Source organism: Mustela putorius, unplaced genomic scaffold (assembly GCF_011764305.1).
Source record: "Mustela putorius furo isolate JIRA1106 unplaced genomic scaffold, ASM1176430v1.1 tig00003932_pilon_pilon_pilon:0A:0A, whole genome shotgun sequence".
Taxonomy (NCBI): domain Eukaryota; kingdom Metazoa; phylum Chordata; class Mammalia; order Carnivora; family Mustelidae; genus Mustela; species Mustela putorius.
Genome location: NW_025422077.1, coordinates 6,025,221 through 6,045,048, shown reverse-complemented (window position 1 = coordinate 6,045,048; position 19,828 = coordinate 6,025,221). Strand labels below are relative to the sequence as shown.

General features: G+C 40.1%; 1 protein-coding gene across 9 annotated transcripts in view; it reads right to left on the bottom strand.

Moving 5' to 3' along the window:
* Positions 1–19,828, bottom strand: part of TENM3 (teneurin transmembrane protein 3) — a 436,872-nt gene that overhangs the window by 32,724 nt on the left and 384,320 nt on the right. For 6 of the 9 annotated variants that reach the window (XM_013058964.2, XM_045069404.1, XM_045069407.1 and 3 more), the window contains 5 exons: positions 15,964–16,213; positions 15,113–15,133; positions 6,032–6,264; positions 4,778–4,932; positions 3,126–4,000 (listed from right to left, as the gene is read on the bottom strand). In XM_013058964.2, coding sequence (XP_012914418.1) covers positions 3,126–4,000; positions 4,778–4,932; positions 6,032–6,264; positions 15,113–15,133; positions 15,964–16,213 — 1,534 coding nt within the window. The remainder of the gene's footprint in view (positions 1–3,125; positions 4,001–4,777; positions 4,933–6,031; positions 6,265–15,112; positions 15,134–15,963; positions 16,214–19,828) is intronic. The other 3 variants (XM_045069405.1, XM_013058968.2, XM_045069406.1) reach the window with 2 other exon arrangements.

Below are 19,828 nucleotides of genomic sequence, written 5' to 3'. Positions count from 1 at the left end.
AACCAAGAAATAGTTATTGGAAGAGTTCTGTATCCCTGCAACATTCCAGGAGATGTGCGAGCCAAAAAGATAATTAGTTTGCATTTTAGAAAATGCTTCCACATTTTATTCTGTACTCACCGCAATACTGTGGCACATGACTGGTAAACTAAAGTTTGTACTGAGAAAAAATTAATAAAATTAAAACATACAAGGTAAGTCATTGAGCTAATTCTCTTCTTAAAATGTATTCGGTAGGCAGCACAGCGACTATACTTTTATTGGTAGGCAAATTTATTGATTCTGGGTCCTCTGCCAGCTGTTTCTGTCCTAGAGAGCTTCTAATCTCAAGACTTTTAAGGCACTAGGCTAGGGAAAAAGCCGGACATGTACAAGTGGGAATTTGGGCCGAAAAGTTTAATTTCTCTTTGCGAAAGAGGAATTTGTGCAGAAAGCGGATTATAAAGCCTGCAGCAGCTCTACGGACTGGGGTCATGAAAGTCACAGAAAACAGGTATTTTTCAGTTGGGAATGGTGATTCTTGCCCCCCACCCCCACCCAATCTCCTTGTGGTTTTCGTAGAACTCTGACCACTGTCAAACGTCCAGTATCCCTTTCTTTATAAAATCACCAAATACCATTCTCAAGTCGAACTTAGACACACAGTATTGCACAGATACGACGGGGAATGCGACAGATATTACTGGTATTCTGGGAGTGCGCCTGCTCACCAAGATGGCAAACATGGAATACGTCTGACCGGGATTCAGATGCCCCTGCCGCACCCCCCAGCACCTTCACCCAGTCCCGAGTCCAAGACAGGAGGTGGTGAACAGAAATTCTCGTCAAGACTCTGATGGTGAGGGGGTTCAGCTTGCCCATCCACAGTTGCAAATCAGTGCACACGGAATGTGCTTCTCTCTCTCAGCAGAGGGGGTGGCCTGAAAATGGCCTTCCCCGCCCTTCTTCTGCGTGCTTACTTTTGAATGCGTTTTAGTTTCTGAAGCTTAGACAGAAGAGGGGGGCCCTTGCTCTTTCATAAGCAAAGTGTGAAAATGTATAGAAAGAAAAAAAAGATCACTTGTTATTTGAGATAATGATTCTGCGTTACTTAGGTTAAGTGCCTTTTTTTCGTTCTGTCTCATACTGTAACACACTGCTTTGTCAAAATGCAAAAATGTTTCTTAGACATTTTTTTAGTCATGTCTTTTGCTGCCGACATCTAGAGAACATGTGATAAAAGCACATTTCTCTTTTTAAAAAAGCAGTATTTTTGCTCATTTTATTATAAAAATTATTTTTCAAGCACTGGTTTATTAAAACACTCTATTCTCAAATTATAACCCAAATGTCCATGTGAGTATATTTACATGCATAAATATACACAGCTTTCTATTTAGAAAAATATTTGCATAATGCGTTTGGCATTAGTTGCCCTTATTTAACTTATTTAGCTGTGACTTAATAGTTCTACTTTAAACATGATGTGTAATGACTTTTTATATTGGTGAAGATGTGATTGTGATGTATTTAAGTTAATCACAAATTTTATTCTTTAAAACAATGCTTGTCCCTTACAGTCACGAGACTGGCCTGCCAACTCGAACTCTACTTTCACTGCTGTGATGATTCTGAACTAAGTCTGCGGTTCTTGGAGAGTCTGTGAACGGAGAAATAGGTCTTCTTTGTGCACCACACTTTATAAAAAAGGTAGAAATCCTAAATTTGTTTATACTAGTCCAGATCAACTCTACCAATGGAGTATAACCCTTTCTCTAAATTTCCAGACGCGATTAAAATGCATTCGTAGGTCACAAATAAACCACTGTATCAGCTGCAAGAAGTTCATGTGTCAGCAGTCGCCCACACGATAAACTTCTATGCACTGTCAATTCCTGGGAACAAATAATGACACATTCAAAAGTGGCCCACAGAGCAGAGCTTGAGTCCTAGTCTGTACTAAAAACTTACTGCTCTATTTTTTTTCCCCTCCCTGCTTTTAACTAAACTGAAACCCTACCAACGCCACCATCATTTCCTAAAGGTCTTCTTATCAGAGCAGCTCTCCTGCCCTGTCTCGTCTGATGGTAGCACTTTTCCAATACTTTTTTTTTTTTTTGCCTCTTTGGCAATATAGCCTGCTATCACTTTGAAAATGGTGCAAAGGAAGTGCTTTCCATTAACTTCCAATTTATTCCTTTCCTATTGCGATCCTAAAATGAGCAAAAGGAATGCTAAGAACAGAATTTTAATGTAATTCAATTGAAAAGGTTTGTTCCTCTGACAAAATCATGCTGCTGGGTAACATTCATTTTATTAAAAGGGAATCTGTCAAAAAAGAAAAGCAATTCAAGCTACAGGAGAACTCAGCTTTATGTATAAGATCCATTCCAGAAAGGTTGTACGGAAAATATTTGTATATTGGATCATTTTTTTTCCTACTGACTTTTATTATAATTTTAGAGGTGTACTCCTACAAAAAATACTTCTGCTTCAGCATATCATTGTAAAAATCACACCCAGGAACTCAATATTCATTTCAAGGACTATTTTGCATTTGTCAACATGCCATCTCTGTACATCTAATTTCCCCTTACGGTTTGTGTGATGTTAGTGAAGTGAAGAGTAATCGAAAATGATTTTACATATGCGTTCACTGCAAAGTACATATCCCGTAAAATATACAATGGCTGATTCCCATTTCATTCTGATTGACCTCACAAAATGTGGCTGTTCAAATAGCACACCGTCTGGGCCGCCGCTCACATATTTAGTAAGAAAATATAGTGGCGGCATGAGCCTTGGGCTTTTTCATGCACCTTCCACAGCAACCAGAACTTGCTGATTTGCATTTAGTGGAAAGGTCCTCTGGAGTGCAGTTTAGATTAGGTCTGTATGAAGCAAAACTTTAACCCTGACCGTGAGGCCAATGACGCAGAAGCTTTTCAGAACTTCCCATCGTATGGGTCCCTTCTTTTGTCTAATTTTGTCTTCTTTTTTGGAGAGCGAGGGATCCCCAAATTAGAGAAGCTCCAGGTCCCCCCGAAACCTGGATCTCACCACCCCTTTAGATTATATCGTTATTTTTAGACCACATGATTCTATCACAGCATTTTATAAGCAGAGCAGAATTTGGATATACTTACTCGAAAAACGTTGTCCATCCAGTCTCATCGCTCTTAGTGGCTAAAAGGCCACTATTGCCATGGTAAGTAAACAAAACTAATTCTAGTCCTTGAGCGGTCATGCTTTTCAGACATCCATTCGTTCCTATCGTCAACCATATCACTTGGTTATCTGGAGACACCACGCGTACTGGCATCCGATTTGGGTCCCGTCTAATTCTAAGAGTATTACCGCTGCTGTCTGTCACAGCGGTGATATCGTTATCATTGCTGTAGCTGAAATTGTACAGGTAGTCGCCAGTGACTAAACTTACAGTATACTGGTGAGTGCCATTGATGTCAAAGATATAGAGTTCCTGGTCAGTTGGAGAGGCAACTTCGTAAAAGTTCATAGAGTTAAGGAAAGGCTTGTTCTTTGACACAGCCCGGATCCGAATGTTGCCCAGGTCCGCGATGTACAGGGTGCCATCCGGGGAGGCAGCCAAGGAAGACGGGGCACTGAGCTTGGCATCTTTGGCGTAGCCATCTCCGCTCTGGTAGCAGTCACAGTTGGCGTCATTTTTGCAGTCACACTCGGACGGTATCCCCGCCACCAGCGAGATCTCCCCGTCCGTGGTGACCTGCCTTATCCGGTTAATTTTCTTTTCGTCGGTCTCGGTGATGTACAGGACCCCGCTGTAGGACACGGCGATGGCGGTGGCGGATTCCAGGGTCGTCTGGACCGCGTGCTTCCCCGCGGAATATTCCACCCCTGGCACCTGGCAGTGCATGGGCCGTCCAGCGGCGATGCGCACTTGGCGGTTCTCTGTGATTTGCAGGACGACGTTATTATCCAGGACATAAATAGAGTTATCCATGGGGTTAATGGCGAGGTCAGTGGGCCACTCCAGACGCACCTTCAGAGAAAAGAAATGGCCCGGTTAGTCAGTTTCTGTGCCGCAGTTAATTTGCCGGAAGAGTGAATTAGACCGTTTAAGGAAATTACCCTTAATTTGATAAACTGTTTTAACATTGTTCCCTGAAATAGCTACTGTAAAGTAAACTTAAAAATTTCGAGGTGAGACAAATGCAGGAAATAACGTTTTAGCTAAAAATGCAGCTCACTGGAAGACTTGCAAGTTACAGCCAAAAAGCAACCTCTAAGCAGTGAGTTAATAGGTTTCAATGAGATATGAACACCTACGTTCCTTCGGCTGTAATAAGCACCAGACGTCGAGGCTTTCTAGGTTATGAATACATTAGTGTTCTATTGTGTTTTCAATCAGGCCAACAGGAAAGTCCCTCATTCTAAATACAAGTCCCTTGGGACTAATCATAGTGGGTTCTTTCTACTGCTTAAAGAGCTCATGCAATCAAAAGATTAGAGATTTAAGCTGTTTTGTTCTTTCTGGAATATCTGCCTGCTGTTACTTTACTGGTATTTTATTTCGAATGCTTTAGCATTTCTTCATGCTAATTGTTCCGTAATCTCATTGAATTCATCAAATGCAGAACCATAGAAGAAAATAACTTTTTATTAGCTCCTGAGATACATTTAAACGGAACAGCTCTAATACCACAAATGCCACACATGGTATATATGCAGTTTATTACGGGGCCATCCCAGACTACTGACTTAGTCAACCGAGACGCCTAGAAAGGAAACAAACAATGCAGCTTAAGATTTTAGCTACCTGGCTGATGTGCATGCTGGTGTCACAAGTTAAAGGTCTGGCTGAAGTCAGATCGTTGGAGCCCAGGAGAGTTGATATGATTCCATTTTGATCAACTTTTCTGATCATGGTTCCGTCAACAAAGTAGATCAATCCATTCTTATCAATCGCCATTCCTTTTCCAAGAGAAGTAAGCGTGACCAATTTTTTCAAACGGGATGCATTTTTTTGGGCTCATGATCAAATTCAATGTTCAACCCCAGGGATAATATAGGTGATAGGTAGCAGGTCAGATTGTAGATTGCAAATACATTAGGAAAAACCCAACAGAGGCATTTGTAACACACATCTATGTAAAATGTAGTAAGGAAATAACTGAAATTTGTAAGAATCTCTACTTGGTGTATGAATCACATAGGTGCTCCCTGTATCTTAAATATAAAATTGTAACTTCTGTATAATATTGTTGTCTATCAATTACAGAAACAGGTCAAATTCTCTTACTCTGAACTTAGAATAAATGTATTCTCACAAAAATAGATCTGAGCCAAGGTTAGTGTTTCATTGACCTTGTTACAATGAAATTTGCTATTATGAATAATTCAGTACAACAAATGCCTTTTTCCAGTCCTTATTCACATAACAGTTGCCAGCTATAATGAAAAACAAAACAAAAAAAAGCCCCAAACCAAAAAACATTATAATGAATGGCATAATACATGAGCAAGGAGTCAGTCCCAACTGGTTTAAAAGCTAGAAACCTTTATCACATAGAATTTTAGCTCTTGTTACCTCCAGAAATTCCTCCCAGCAAGCATTTTTTCCCATGGCATAGAAACAAAAGTTTAATAGCTCCGAACTGGGTGAGGACTAATAGCGTTGCTTAGTGATGGTATTTACAGAGGTCTGGGACTCATTCCTGACAAAGAGATTCCAGGACAATGAAAGAATCTGGACACTTCCTTGAAGTTTAACAGGATGTGACCTGAATAATATGGACCCGTTGCTTTCTTCTTTGGAAAGGTGAAAAAAAAAAAAAATGGAATGATAATAAAATGCCACGAACCCAATATTTACTGTAAAATCAACTTAGGATTCTAGCAGTTTCACACTACATGGCTTTTCAAAACACGGGATGTGAAACTGCTTTCTAGAACACAGTTGAGCGTAAACCGTTAGACTCAGCATTAAACACAATCAGGCACTAACTGGGTTTTCTGTATTATTATTATTTTTTTAATAAAAAGAAATCTTCAAATTGGTAAATGCCAGTACCTTTGGGACTCATGAGGGTTGCTTCAATGGCCTTCCCCCCATCTCCACATCTGGCTTCGTCGAATGGAAGGCACTGCTCCCCTGTCCCAGCGACGACTTCAGCATTTTTAGTCAAATCTTTTGTACCCGTAAGTGACTTTGGGCGATAAATTCTGCGGGTGTTAGTGTCAGAAACATACAAATCTCCTGTGACTGGATCGGTTGCCAGGTAGTATCTGTGAGCTGGGTTGCTGCTGTAAAAAAAGGAAAGGATCATACGTAAACATCTCAAGACGGTTACCCCTAACACGGGGAGACTCAAGAGCAAAACAAAACAGATCATGAGAAACTGATTATAAACTGTTATTAAAGACTGGAAAACGAACAGCATATTTAAGAACGACTTCAAAGAATGAATGAGAAGAGTTGGAAGCGAGCTCTGATAGGACTCTGTTCCTCCCTTGCCTGTTGCGGAGGATTTAATTATTAAATTTATTAGAGCGGCCATCTTGAAAATAATTCCCTTTGGAAGGCGAGATGTTTTTAGCCTAAAATGGAGAGAGAAGCAAGTTCTCTAAACCCTGTTAGTTCAATGAAAAGCCATTAATAAAGTGCCCTCGAGTGACAGACATAAGGTTGATTCCATGGGAAGGGTGCCTGTCTGACTCCAGTGAAGGAGAAGGTACCACTGATTTCCCTCACTCCTTAGCACAGGGAGGTCTCCTGTTTTGCTACAAATCCAAATCCCACAGACATCTGCCCCTGACAAAATGTAGAGTCGTCTGTCCTGTGTCTGGATCGGTTGCAAGGTAGTATCTGTGAGCTGTCTGTCCTGGTTGCTCTATCGTCATCCAGAACGGTGATCTGATGCAGTTACGTTTGTCTTGAACTAGGGGGTGAAATACTAAAATAAGGTCACTCATGTGGAGGGGGCCGTCTCAGTCGGGGGCCGTCTCAGTCGGGGGCCTCGTGCTGTGAGCCGGAATGGCGACCCATCAGTTCTACTTGTAAAGCTGTAAGTGAAGCTGCTCTGAGACCTGTCTCTGAATTTGGTGAGATGTAGGCATTTGTTCACAAAACACAGCACCTCAATTTTATACATTCCAAGTAATGCAAGTGTGAAATATGTTATGTCCCCCTACCTGTAAAGAGTGGTAAGACAGACATCATCAAGGAATGGGTGAATTATGACACTTAGTTGGAATTAGAAAGTTAATCTCTTGATAAACACGCAACACCACATTCTTAGGATTAATGTAATTTTGTACATGGTGCAAATAATGCCTTCTGGAAAAAAATTCTAAAAAGAGTTAAATAATTTGGTGTCCCCATAAAGACATCAACAGATAAGAATCCAACAGATTCCACATTATCTTGACGATAAACTTGATTTTACTCACTCTTTCTTACTCTCTCTACACATGTGCACGCTCGCGTGCACACACACACATACACTTTTCCATTTATTTTATATGTGAATATCTAAAAGATGTAGTGAAAGTTGAATTATATGAAAGTGTTGATTCCAAATAATGATGTAGTAGTCTTTTCATTACTATTAGGTTCTAATGAGACAATTCCCACTACTTAATGCCCTTCCTCTTAAGTGGTGAATACATGTACTTTGGGGCCCCTGTGAGAGTCTGCTGTTAAAATAGCAAGTTCTAGGTTTCTCTAGTGGGCCTCACATTGGTGGCAGCCCAGCTGGATGGTCACATGTGGAATCTGCATGGAATCTTCTGGAAATCTGAAAAGGCCTATGGCTATGATGTGGATTTACAGGGAAACACTGAGACACACACAGCCTTGAATACCTTCAGGTTTCGGGTCTCCTTTCTACTCTTCAATATTTTTTGGTGACAAGAGACATATTTGAGCTAGAAGTTTTGAGTGGGGGAACATGTATAAAAGGGTGAACAGTGAAACAAAGGCCTCAAAGAGATACAAGTCATCTGAGGTAAAACCATTTCAGACATACTGGGTTTTACCAAATGATCACCTTGCCGTGTTGTTATGTCACTTTTCTAAATTGATGCCTGAAATTTCAAAGGCACAGAAATACTGGGTTCCATAATGTGGTAGATTGTTACTTGGTAATGAAGCAAAAAGCTACAACATATCAATATAACCTTCAGGGCAACTTTAAGAGGTTATTTTCCCCCTACAAACAGCCCGATATGGACAGGGCTGGTCTTTCCGATCTACGGTTGGTGACAGGGTTGCGACTCATTCCAACTGGGTCTATTTTGAGAGACGTGACACTGGAGAGACTTCTCTAGTCTCTTCTGATCTCTCCAATTATATACTAATTATAAATAGCCAGAGAGCTGGTTATGAAAACACACACACACACACACACACACACACACACACACACACTCTGTTTCCTTGCTGGTTGTAAATCTATGAACATGACCTCTGGACCAGACTGTCAGGGTCTGAATCCCAGCTTCTTCACTCACTAACGGTGTGATGATAACAATAATACACACTTCATGGGATGCTGACAGGGTTACAGCCACTAATACAGGTGCGATGCTTAGAACAGTGTCTAGTACATAATACATACTCAGAGAGCGTTAGCTATTCTGCACACTTGGTTCTGTCCTACCCCCTCTCACACCGCCGTCTTTTGCCTTGGACCTTCCTATGGCAGAGAAGCGCGAGACTGACTGTTCACCGCTTCCACCCTGACTGGCTTTCTGAAAATGTTCCTAGGGAAAAAATGACTATCTAAACTTGGAGACGTTCACACTGGTTTCCTTGGTCCTGCTGTTACGCTTATAAGATCCTGAACTATTAAAACAACGCAGACCTCTTCTTTAAACACCCACTTGGAATTGCTTCTAGAGTAATGATGATAAAGGCAAATGAATAATGCAACCCAATGTAAATTCAGTCGGAGTTAGGTATTCATATGAAATACCTTTATAAAGCCACAAGGTCACTTTCAAGAAAATAGGATCAAGAAGTCTCTCTTTCTTTCACATGCACAAAGGGTGGAAATGCACCATCTTCAGGAGAGCAAGCTGGGGTCTCTTTTTTCTCAGTGTTGAAGTAATATCATCAATCGTTCCTCTGAATTTTCAAAGCCAGATGACTTGGTCTCCAAATGCATATGGTTTGGCTCAAGGACAAAGACCTTGTTTGGGGTACTCTGGGAATATTGAGTAATTTTTCAAGTGGAGGGTAATATGCCAAATTACTCATTTGAATGACATCCAAGCCCAGGATAGGGGGACTTAATCATGAAGTCCTTTTCACCCTCTTTAGGAATCTTTTCTAAAATATCTGTTGAAAGGCTATTTGTGGAAAAATCCTTCAAGAGCAACTTCTGGGAGACAGTTTCAAAAATAAAGAATATTAATTCAATTTTTCAATCCAAAGACATACAAAAACAACCCAAAGCTCAGATCATGATCTTCCCATCTGTTTAACCCACTTATAAACTGTGCAGAACTGTACAAAATGAAAAGGGAAAGAATTCTCCCTTGCCTTTCTTATCTCTAATATTCCTTGATAAAAAAGCATATATCCTTTTATATTTTTTATTATGCTACAAATAGGTACCTATTTATAGACCCATACGTACTTTGGCACAAAAGCTGTTCTGCACCTTGCCTTTTTTATTTAATAGTGTACAAGGGAGAATTTTAATACCAAGCTGTTCTAACTATATAAATCAAGGCTTTACAACAAAGGAGAATAAAAACTTCAGGACCCTGATGAAGAATGATGTAAAGAAAGGGGCACCTGGGTGGCTCAGTTGGTTAAGCATCTGACTCTTGATTTCAGCTCAGGTCATGATCTTAGGGTTGTGAGATCGAGCCCAGCATGTAGCTCTGTGCTCAGCAGGAAGTCTGCTTGAGATTCTCTCTCTCCCTCTGCCCCTCCTGCCATAGGCTTGTGTGCACTCTCTCCCAAAGAAATAAAATCTTAAAGAATGGTATAAAAAAATTACACGTGATTTTTCATGACGTCCCTCATTTTGAGAATAAAACAGCAGATTTTTGAGGTGGCTGCTTGAGCTATAAGACATGAGTCCAAAAAAACCCGGACATTCAAGTCCTAAGATTTGCTTTTACTGACGTCATCTTTACTCCAGTGGGATAGTAATAAGAGAATGTCCAAAGTGGGGCTTATATTTGCCATTTCCCGTCCTGAAGCATCTCCTTCTTTGAAGACGCAGGGATGTCTCAATCAAGCAACATATGTCTGCCAAAAGAAAGCTCTAATTTTGCACACAACTCCATTGTCCAGAATAACAAATGTGGAGGAGTATGTGGTCTTGGAGAAGAGAGTTTACCTCTGGAAATATCCCCCCACAGAATGGTGGGGAATGAGAACCATGCAGCCTAGCGTGGTGGGTGACAGCTGCTTCTGAGAGCCCAGCTCCTTCTAAATGAAAAGAGGGATCAGTACCAAAGCGCGAAAACTTGGAAACTTTCAGCTGACTGCACACAGAAAAGCTCTGACAATATATGGGATGGATCTGGGGTTCAAGGAGCCCGATATAAGCAGAGCTTTCTGATAGCGGGCTAGTACTTGCGCTCTGGCTTCCTGAAAAGCCAAAGCCCTTGAGAGGCTGGTGTGCGAGCACAAATCGATGGTGAGTTTTCAGGTCAGTCAAAGGTCTCTTGTGGAGGGGCGCCTGGGTGGCTCAGTGGGTTAAGCCACTGCCTTCGGCTCAGGTCATGATCTCAGGGTCCTGGGATCGAGTCTCGCATCGGGCTCTCTGCTCGGCAGGGAGCCTGCTTCCCTCTCTCTCTCTCTGCCTGCCTCTCTGTCTACTTGTGATTTCTCTCTGTCAAATAAATAAATAAAATCTTTAAAAAAAAAAAAAAAAGTCTCTTGTGGAAAACGGGAGGCTACAGTGACCGAGGGCTGGAGCATGGATGGTTTGTGGGAGTCTCTGCTCACCAGGAGAAGCACCATGGTCCTCTTCTACAACTGATTGAGATGTTCATTTCAGAGAGGCTTAGGATAACATTGAGGTTTTGACTAAGGATGGCAAAATCAAAGCAAGATAAAAACCTTTAGTAACCCGCTCCTTGGAAGACTGACCCTGCCCTGCCTAGATGACCATGATTCCCAAGCGAACTTCTCCATGGACACAGATCCAGCTGTAAACACAGACTAGATGAGTTACTCATTCTGTCATCATTCAGCTTTCGTAGACTAGAGAGATATTTGCAAAGAACAAGCTATAGAAGAGATGTCATTAGCACTTTCATCTTTTTATTGGAAATTGTGCCAGAGCCCTTAGAACACAGAAAAGCGTAAATCATATTTATGGATAACAATAAAGTGCCTCTTTTCTGGGGTCTGAAACTTTTTATACTTGCAAGCAGGGCTTTGGGATGTGGTATTTCTGTGTCTGTTTGATTTTTAAATATGAAGTCAATAAGAAGTGCTGAATCAAGCTTTTATAATCTTGTATTTAAACTTTAATTGATTCAAGTTCACAGACCTGTGATCGGCATTTTCTTTGATCTCTTAATTGGTAATATAAAATTCACAAAGTTTGATTTTTAGGCTCACATATTTTATGGCCTCTTAACTGGGATTGCTTAATTAATTTAAGTTCCTTTATTTTGGAATTTTAGAGAATTGGAACAGAGATGAGCTAAAATTTATTGCCTACAAAAGGAGTTTGTTAGCAAACTCATACTATAAACCTACAGGAGAGATATTTAGCATAGCTAAGAGATCTTTAAAATTTTAAGGCTTTCAGAAGCTTCCTTTTATGTAAAAAATTTTGTGTGTTGATTGATTAGTATTTATATCCGTTCATTCAAGTATAGCTTGAGACTTTTATTTGATATGATATCCTGGCAGCACTTATTATATTTGGTATGACAGAATACTCTGGATTTTAAAATAAAAAGACTATGTGTTTTTATATTTATTTTGTTATTTAATATTTTCATTAATTATGTTCCCCATTAGTCCAATTCATGAGACTCTTTAATAGTATACAAAACTAGTAAATGACCAGAATCATGCATTTTTATATATTACTTAATCATTAACTGCCTACACTGTTCATTTTTGTATATTTAGATGTATTTTCAATATCTTTTTCCTCTTATCATCTGTTCCTAAGCCCCTTATGACTTTGATGCTAGCCAGCACAGTGGGGATAAAGAGAAAGCCAACAGTATCCTATCAACTACGACGAGGAAGAGAACATAGGCAAATAGGAAGAAGCACCTGGAAAGAATTTTATTTTTTTAAGCAAAATAGAGAAGCTCCAGTGAGTTGACATATTTTGCCTTTGTGAAGTCCGTTTTGATTAATTAGTTATTGAGCAAATGGAATCCCTATTTTTGTCCTCTCTTTTTTATCATCTTCTTCTTCATCACCCTTATATAGTATGTTCATTCTCTGCCTTCCTTTATATTATGGGTGGGTTTCCTTCCTTGCTAGCCATACTCTTTCAGGTACCTAGCATCTCATGGTTTCAGGCAACAGCTTTCTAACCGATCCTCAAATCATCCTGAACACTGGTATCAGACTCATCTTCCTCGAGGGCCATTTTGAGTATGCCGCCATCTTGTTCAAGGTCAGAAAATGGCTGTCCACTATATCTGTTGTCCTACAGGACAGAAGAGCGATTCCTTAGAGCACTCAAGGCCCTAAGCAATCTGACCCTACCCTGACTTTTTACCTGTATCTCTTACTATTTCCCACATGGATCCCCTGCTCCACCCAGGTAAATCTGACTCCTCTTAGAACACGTCTTGCTCATGCCTTTCACAAACCCCAGTAACGTCCCTTGTTCTGTATTCTTTCCTCACAACTGCCTCCCAACGCCTTTCTTCCTGTTGCTCTGTTTAAGCAGACTTCATTTTCAGACCTAGGTCAAATATCACCTTCCAGAGACATTTCACTTATCACACCCCATCCCCAGTAATCTTTTCCCTCACAGAATTCCTCTCACAGTATAAGCCCTGGACATAACAAAGTGCCAAAGCAGGATACTGATAATGTTACTTAGTTTGTTACTTATATATCTTGTTTCCCCTACTAGATTGTTTAGTTCTGAGAGCATGGATTTTCTTACATTATTATTTGTCAAAGTTGCCTAGTACATGGGAAGTGATCAGTCAACACTGATTTAGCGAGCATGAATATCAATATAAAACCCAAACAGTGCGTTTTACATGCATGGAGCAAAAGGAAATGCAGGAGCTCACACTTAGCCAGGATAACGTGCGGAGGAGAAAGGTTAAGGAGGGTCATGAGAGAGGGAGCATAGTGAGTATCACTGCCCGACAGCAGGAGTTAGTACATAAAGAGCTCATATTAGGAAGTATTGTTAATAATAATGGAGCTCGAACCTCTAATCAATGTAGTTTTTTTTTTCCCCCCAGGGAGAGAGATTATAGCTCTAAGTAATTTGTCCAATGATTGTGAAATAAATCTAGCCTTTTGTGTACCCAGGGAATTATCCCACAGAATTCTAGCCATTTGGACACATAAAAAACGGACTGCGCGGTGTCGTGCAATGAACACGCTGTTCAGAGTGGTTCAAATCCCTGTTCCCCACTTCTTAGTTATGTATCTTGGGGAAAAAATGCTTCCTCCTCCCCAAAGCTTCCTTGAGTTTCAGTGACCTCATCTGGAACCCCAAAGGACTATTGTTTGGATCTGCAATAAAGTATATAAAACGTCTGGCACCGAGCCTGGCAGGTGAAGGGCTGGTTTGTTAAAAAGGAGCTGCTTTGATCGTTCTTTCTGTATGGCCTCCAGCATTTTCACATTTAGTTGGTGTGTGCACGGGTCTGTCTTCCCTCTTTCCTCCACAGTTACCAAGAAGGCGAGGCCAGAACAATTTTGATATTTTGCTGTGGATTCTAATAGCAGAGCTTCGTGTGCTCAGCAGTCTGGAGAAATTTACTGTTAATCTTAGCACGTGGCGAGCTATTAGCTGAGAGCACAAGCTCCATAGGGCATCTCATTCAGCACAAACTCAATAGGGCATCTCGGGGAAAGGGCCTGGGGCCATGCCTGGTCATACGGATATGCACCAGCTTCTCATCTTCTGGGGGAACCTTGTCTCTTATTCCCTCCTTGTTAATCTCTGCAACATTGTTCCAGTGGGTAATGCTGATGTGCTCATCTCAAGGATGTCACATAAACTATTTCTAATTTTTCTACCCGATATCATTTCATTAGATCCTTTACTGGCCAAATGAGATCCAGCAGGTGCAACAAGTCTAGCTTTTTTGGGTGAGCTTTACTTTAAAATATATTACTTTTTTTCCCTTTTTTGTTGCCCTGTGGGAAGTTTTTCAGTCAAAACACTCTATACACAAGCTTTTGCTTTGCCTTCTCTACCTAAGGACACGTTGCAAGTAGAATCTGAAAAACTTCTGAGCTCACACACTTGTTTCAACTGTTCTCATCCTAAACTTGGAAGAAAGTCTTTTCCTTCATAATGGTGTCCATGAAAACATTACTTCTTAAAACGCAAATCTAGTGACTCTCTCAACTTGGGACAATATAAATGACCACGGTGATGAAATTTACCAGGAAGTTAACAAAGCTCAAGTATTAGGATTCCTTCGTACAGTTCCTTACAAGCCCGGTGAGGCCCCAGGGAACACGATCACATGATCTTACATTTTAAAAAATTTGCCACAGTAAAACATTTCTCAGATTCTTTTTCTTAAACAGAATCTCCCCAATTGAATAAGCTTTGGGCCCAATAAACCAAACTAAATGTCTTGAAGTCTCCTACTCTGCTTCAAATTTTGTTCTGTTCAATATGGCTTAGATTATGTGAGCCAGTAACTGATGTCTAGAAATATATTTATTCTATGGACATGTTCCTTATAATTTCTTTTTTTTTTTGGTGACAAAATTTATTTTATTAACTAACTTGAAAATAGCTTTTCAGATTATGTTGCATAATGGAATTTGCAACATGCTACATATGAATGGTTCATTTAAGCAGTTTTCATTCCTCAGATGTTCTGTGATACTAAGTTTCCTCTCTCATGATGAAATGTTCTTAGAAAATGATGTCAGAGAGTCACATCAACATGTAAAAAGGACATTTGAAAATACACAGTAACCTTTTAGGAAGATGCTTACCTATGTCTAAAATCTTTATTTCTTGGTGGAAGCAGATAAAAAGGTGGGGGGAAAAAAAGCACAGTTAGAAAAAGTTTCTAAAATATAATGAGTTGCATACTGAGATTTTAATTATTTGAATGGAAAATTGCCAACTTAAGCAGAAATAACACTGGAAAGGAATTTCGTAAGCCAAGGCTTATCAAATAATTAACAGAATAGGATGATTTTAATAATTGCACTTAAATGAACAAGGCAAAGCAACAATTTGTAACTTTAACTTTTGGTATTATGGCTAACGGTTTAACCCAACTTGAAGATCCAATATTCTAATGGAAAGTTATTGCCTTACTCTTATGTCCTGATACTGTAGGGAAATATTCTCTCTTCATTTCAACCCATGTGACATAAAAGAGTAACAACCTATATCAAGAAGTATTCTGAAGAACTAAAGGAGTTTAAAAGTCATAGTTCTCTCCTATTGGAGCACAGAAAATGCCCTGAAATCAGTAAGACATTTTCTATGTTGGGTGCCTTTACACTCCTGTATACATTTATGGCACAGAATATATATGTTGTGCTTTTCCTGACTTTAACCAAGAATCTGACTTTTTTTCAGGAAGAATTTTAAACATTGGGAAGGTATACTTAAGTAAATAAATTGGTCTATTAGACTAAACACTTTTTCTTATAAAGGCAGGCTCAGCTTTGGTAACAATCCCAAATTAAGGGGCTGCCCGTCTGGCTCAGGTGGAGGACCACACCAGTCTTGATCCCTGGGTTGTAAGTTCAAGCCCCATGCTGGGTGCAGAGATTACTTAAAAAATAAAATCTTAAAAAAAAAAAAAAAAACAAATTAAGGAAAGACATACCTTAGTTCTAAAACACTTGTTACATTTCCAGAAGGGAATATTCGCCGAACATAGTTGAAATCCCCTACATACAGGCTGCCATCGATCCCGCAAGCTAATGCAACCGGGGCCAACAATTTATTACCATCGGCCTGACCATTGCAACTGGGGCATGAGATGCTGCGCCTCCGGCCATTTCCCATGATGCTACTGACAACTGGAGGCTGTTGGGAGATGAACTGGTTTTCCCCATTGCCCTTGTACAGTATGCCTGGAAGACACAAAATGCATTGTTCTTGTAATACAAAGCAGAAAGATGAAAAGTAAACATGCTCACTCTAGGTGTAACTATAATTCAGTGCTTTGTGGATATAGACTGGGAACATTTACTTCAAGTTCTCTCGGAAAGAACAAGAACTCTATTTATTTAACCTGGTGTAAAATATCATTTGGCAAAACACAAAGGATATATATGAAAAGTGCTGTCTGTTATGCATGTAAGGGAGGGCTGGTGAAAGAAACAGAGGACTAATCAGCAAAATTAAAAGCCCAAATTGTCGACATCGGTGGTTCTCAAACTTGGCTACACAGTGGGACAGACTGGGTCTGTTCCACTGATGCTTGGATCTCATCCTGAGAGCTCCTGATTTAACCGGTCTGAGGGCAGGCTTTTAGGAAAACATTCCAGATAGTGTGCCTGGACGGCTTAGGCGGTTGGGTGTCTTCCTTTGGGTCAGGTCATGATCTCAGGGTCCTGGGATCAAGCTCCAGGTCAGGCTCCCTGCTCAGTGAGGAGTCTGCTGCACCTGCTTCCTCTGCCCCCGCCCCACTTGCGTGTGCACTCTCTCTCTCTGTCAAGTAAATAAATGAAAAAAAATTTTTTTTAAAGATTTTATTTATTTGACAGAGAGAGCAAGAGAGCACAAGCAAGGAGAACAGCAGAGGGAGAGGGAGAAGCAGGTTCCCGCTGAGCAGGGAGCCTGGGCTGGATCCCAGGATCCGGGGAACCCGACCTGAGCTGAAGGCAGATGCCCAATAGCCTGAGCAAACCAGGTGCCCCAATAAATAACATCTTAAAATAAAAAAAAAAAAAAACCTAAATCTCCAGATGACCCTAATGTGCAACCAAATTTGAGAACCATTCTACATGTTCTTCAGGGAATAATAAGTTTTCCAATTGCTTAACGATGTTATACTATTATGAATTAATCCAACCAACAAAAATGTGCACCAGCAATATGAATTTCTTCCTTCTGAGTGTATCACTGAATTTAAAAATTTAAAAATTACTTTATAGAAAATAAATTTAGACAGTGAGTGTCAAACCCCCTATATACTATTATGCTGCCAAAGAACGTTCTTCCTGGTTATACTCGTAACCGACACGAAGATGCATATACACGCCGTCATTAAAAATTCCAAACATAGCAAAGCTGTTATGGAAGGGCAACTTATTATTTAAGGAGAATTCTGCTTTTAGGCATGCAAGTGCCAATCCTACTTAAGATACAATGTCAGTTTGCGCCATTAGGGTCCTCAATGAAAATCTGAGAAAAAAAAAATCCTAGAAGAATAGTAAATATTTTCATATTTAGAAACTGGATTTGAGTTGTGATTCTAATTTTATTCACTCTCCATTATTATCTAGAGAGCAGATCAGTGGTTTCCTCCTGGCCTGAGGTACCCTGGATGGTCAGCTGTCACTGTATTTCATGACACTTTGCAGAGGGATATTATCTGTATACACCGTCTGTTGCTTGGACTTCAGAGTTGTACGTATTATATATTTATTGAATGTCCTCTATTTCAAAGCAGTTCTTCAAGCCAATGCTTATACTTTTTAGCAGCTACACGGTTAAAAGAATTAATCCATGAAAGTACAAACAGGAAACTCAAGAATGCGTTTTTTTCCTCCCACTTCGGGGTAATTTTAAAATGAAGAAGAGATCAGAATGATTATGTTCTTCTTATAGCTTAGCACATTTTTAGGTGGATTCTATGATTACTTTGAAATGCTTTTTGAGTGATGTAATAATCACAGAAAATTTACATAAAGAAATCAGAGAAGATCAAATTTAAAGAAAAATAAGCCAAATAAGGCTGGACCGAACACGTGAAAAGCCTTTTGCCTTGAATCTTCAAAGAATACATTAATGTTACCTAAGATCCTTCTTTCTGCGATTATGTTATTTGACAATTATGGAACTCTATTTTCCTGGAAGGGCCAGGTCTGTAAGTTTCATGCAAGAATGCTACAAGCCAGCCTACTGTTCTGCTCAGCCTGATGTATTCAGTCATTATTTTAAACAATTGGTCCTTCATGATTCTCCTCTATTATGACAGAAGAAAAAGACGAACATTAGAATATTTACTTCCACGTTCCAGGCCTGCAAACACCTGTCACTGTCTCCATTTCGGCCTTCTCTTCATCTTTAATACGTTTCATAGCTCACCCTGCTTGTCACGATTACAAATCACTTTGTTTAGTCAATTAGACACATGTCACTTTGAGAAGCCACTCCTTGTCAAACGGTTCTTGGATAAAATTTGAAATCACAAGCAGTTTACCCCCTGAATTAGGTCACCTCACATTTTTAAAACAACATATATTTTATAATTTATAGCAATTTGTGGAGGACAGAATTTGGGGTAGCCTAGCTTCTACAGCTGACCTGATATTTTAATAAAAGCAAACTATATATTATCCTGGTAGAGGGTGTGTGTGTGTGAGACAGAGAGAGAGAGAGAGAGAGAGAGAGAGACACACACAGAGTATCTAAATTTCTCAAATCCACCTGAATTCTAAACTCAGTTTTGGGTATTGTAACAGTGTAATTCACCATTGTTACAAAGTGGGTTTAAGGCATGGGCTTTCTGGAGCTCTCTGCCTGTTGACCCCCTACCAGCTCATAATCTCTTGGCAAAATCCTGGGGCTCTGAACTTGACCCTATATTCTCACAATAACTAAAATGTTTCTAGAGAGGTTCCCCTGGTTTGGTTTATAAAGAAATTCTGAAGGAATCTAGCAATATGTCAAATTGTGTGAAATATCATTTCACATCATTTAATCGGGAGCAGCCAGGGGCACATTGGGCATGTGGCTTTGCATTTTGAAAGCCTGTGACTGTGCCTGGTGTTCCCAACATGACAGACGGAAAAGCACGGCTTCAGACCCGGCTGATGATTAGGGATAACATATGGAGTGTCCTTCTTGGTTAGGAGCCTCGCTTTTCCCAAGCGTGTGCTGCACGTGGCACTAGCTATGGGCTCTGCTCCCAAACCTTCGGGCACACTCACTGAATGGCAACCCGATGTTCAGAATACAGCTGGACCGGGCGAAGAGCTCAGTGCTGCTGTAAGGTAGGAAACGGGTGGAGGGTTTTTCTCTATCGATTTGCTCGGTACGATTCTCTTCTAGAGGCCAGACACCAGCGTTCTCCAGCACTGGCTTGGACACTACTGTACATTCATTATGTTTGGAAATCGAAAATGTACCCTCTCCAGCTCTGACAACAAAATTTTTTAAATAAAAAGAACAGATATCAAAGTAACATTAATCTGAAAAAGTGACCAATACTCATAAACATTTAGTTGTATTTCGTGCTCAATTCAAAACTCTGAACCTTCCAAAAACCTTTGTGAAGTCCAAGATAGAGATTTTACCACAACTGGGAAATCTCCTATTGGAAAGGGAGATTTGGCAAGGCAGGGTAGAGAGGTACTAGCATAATACGGTTTAGGATGGGGGGCTAGAGGAAGTCACCTTAAGGTTCTGCTTTTCTAGAAAATACTTAGGTGTAGGCGGCATGAGGGCAAAACGTCAAACACACAGTGAGGACAAGAGAGTTCGTTTAATATAAACCACATTCTTTATGAGATTATGCC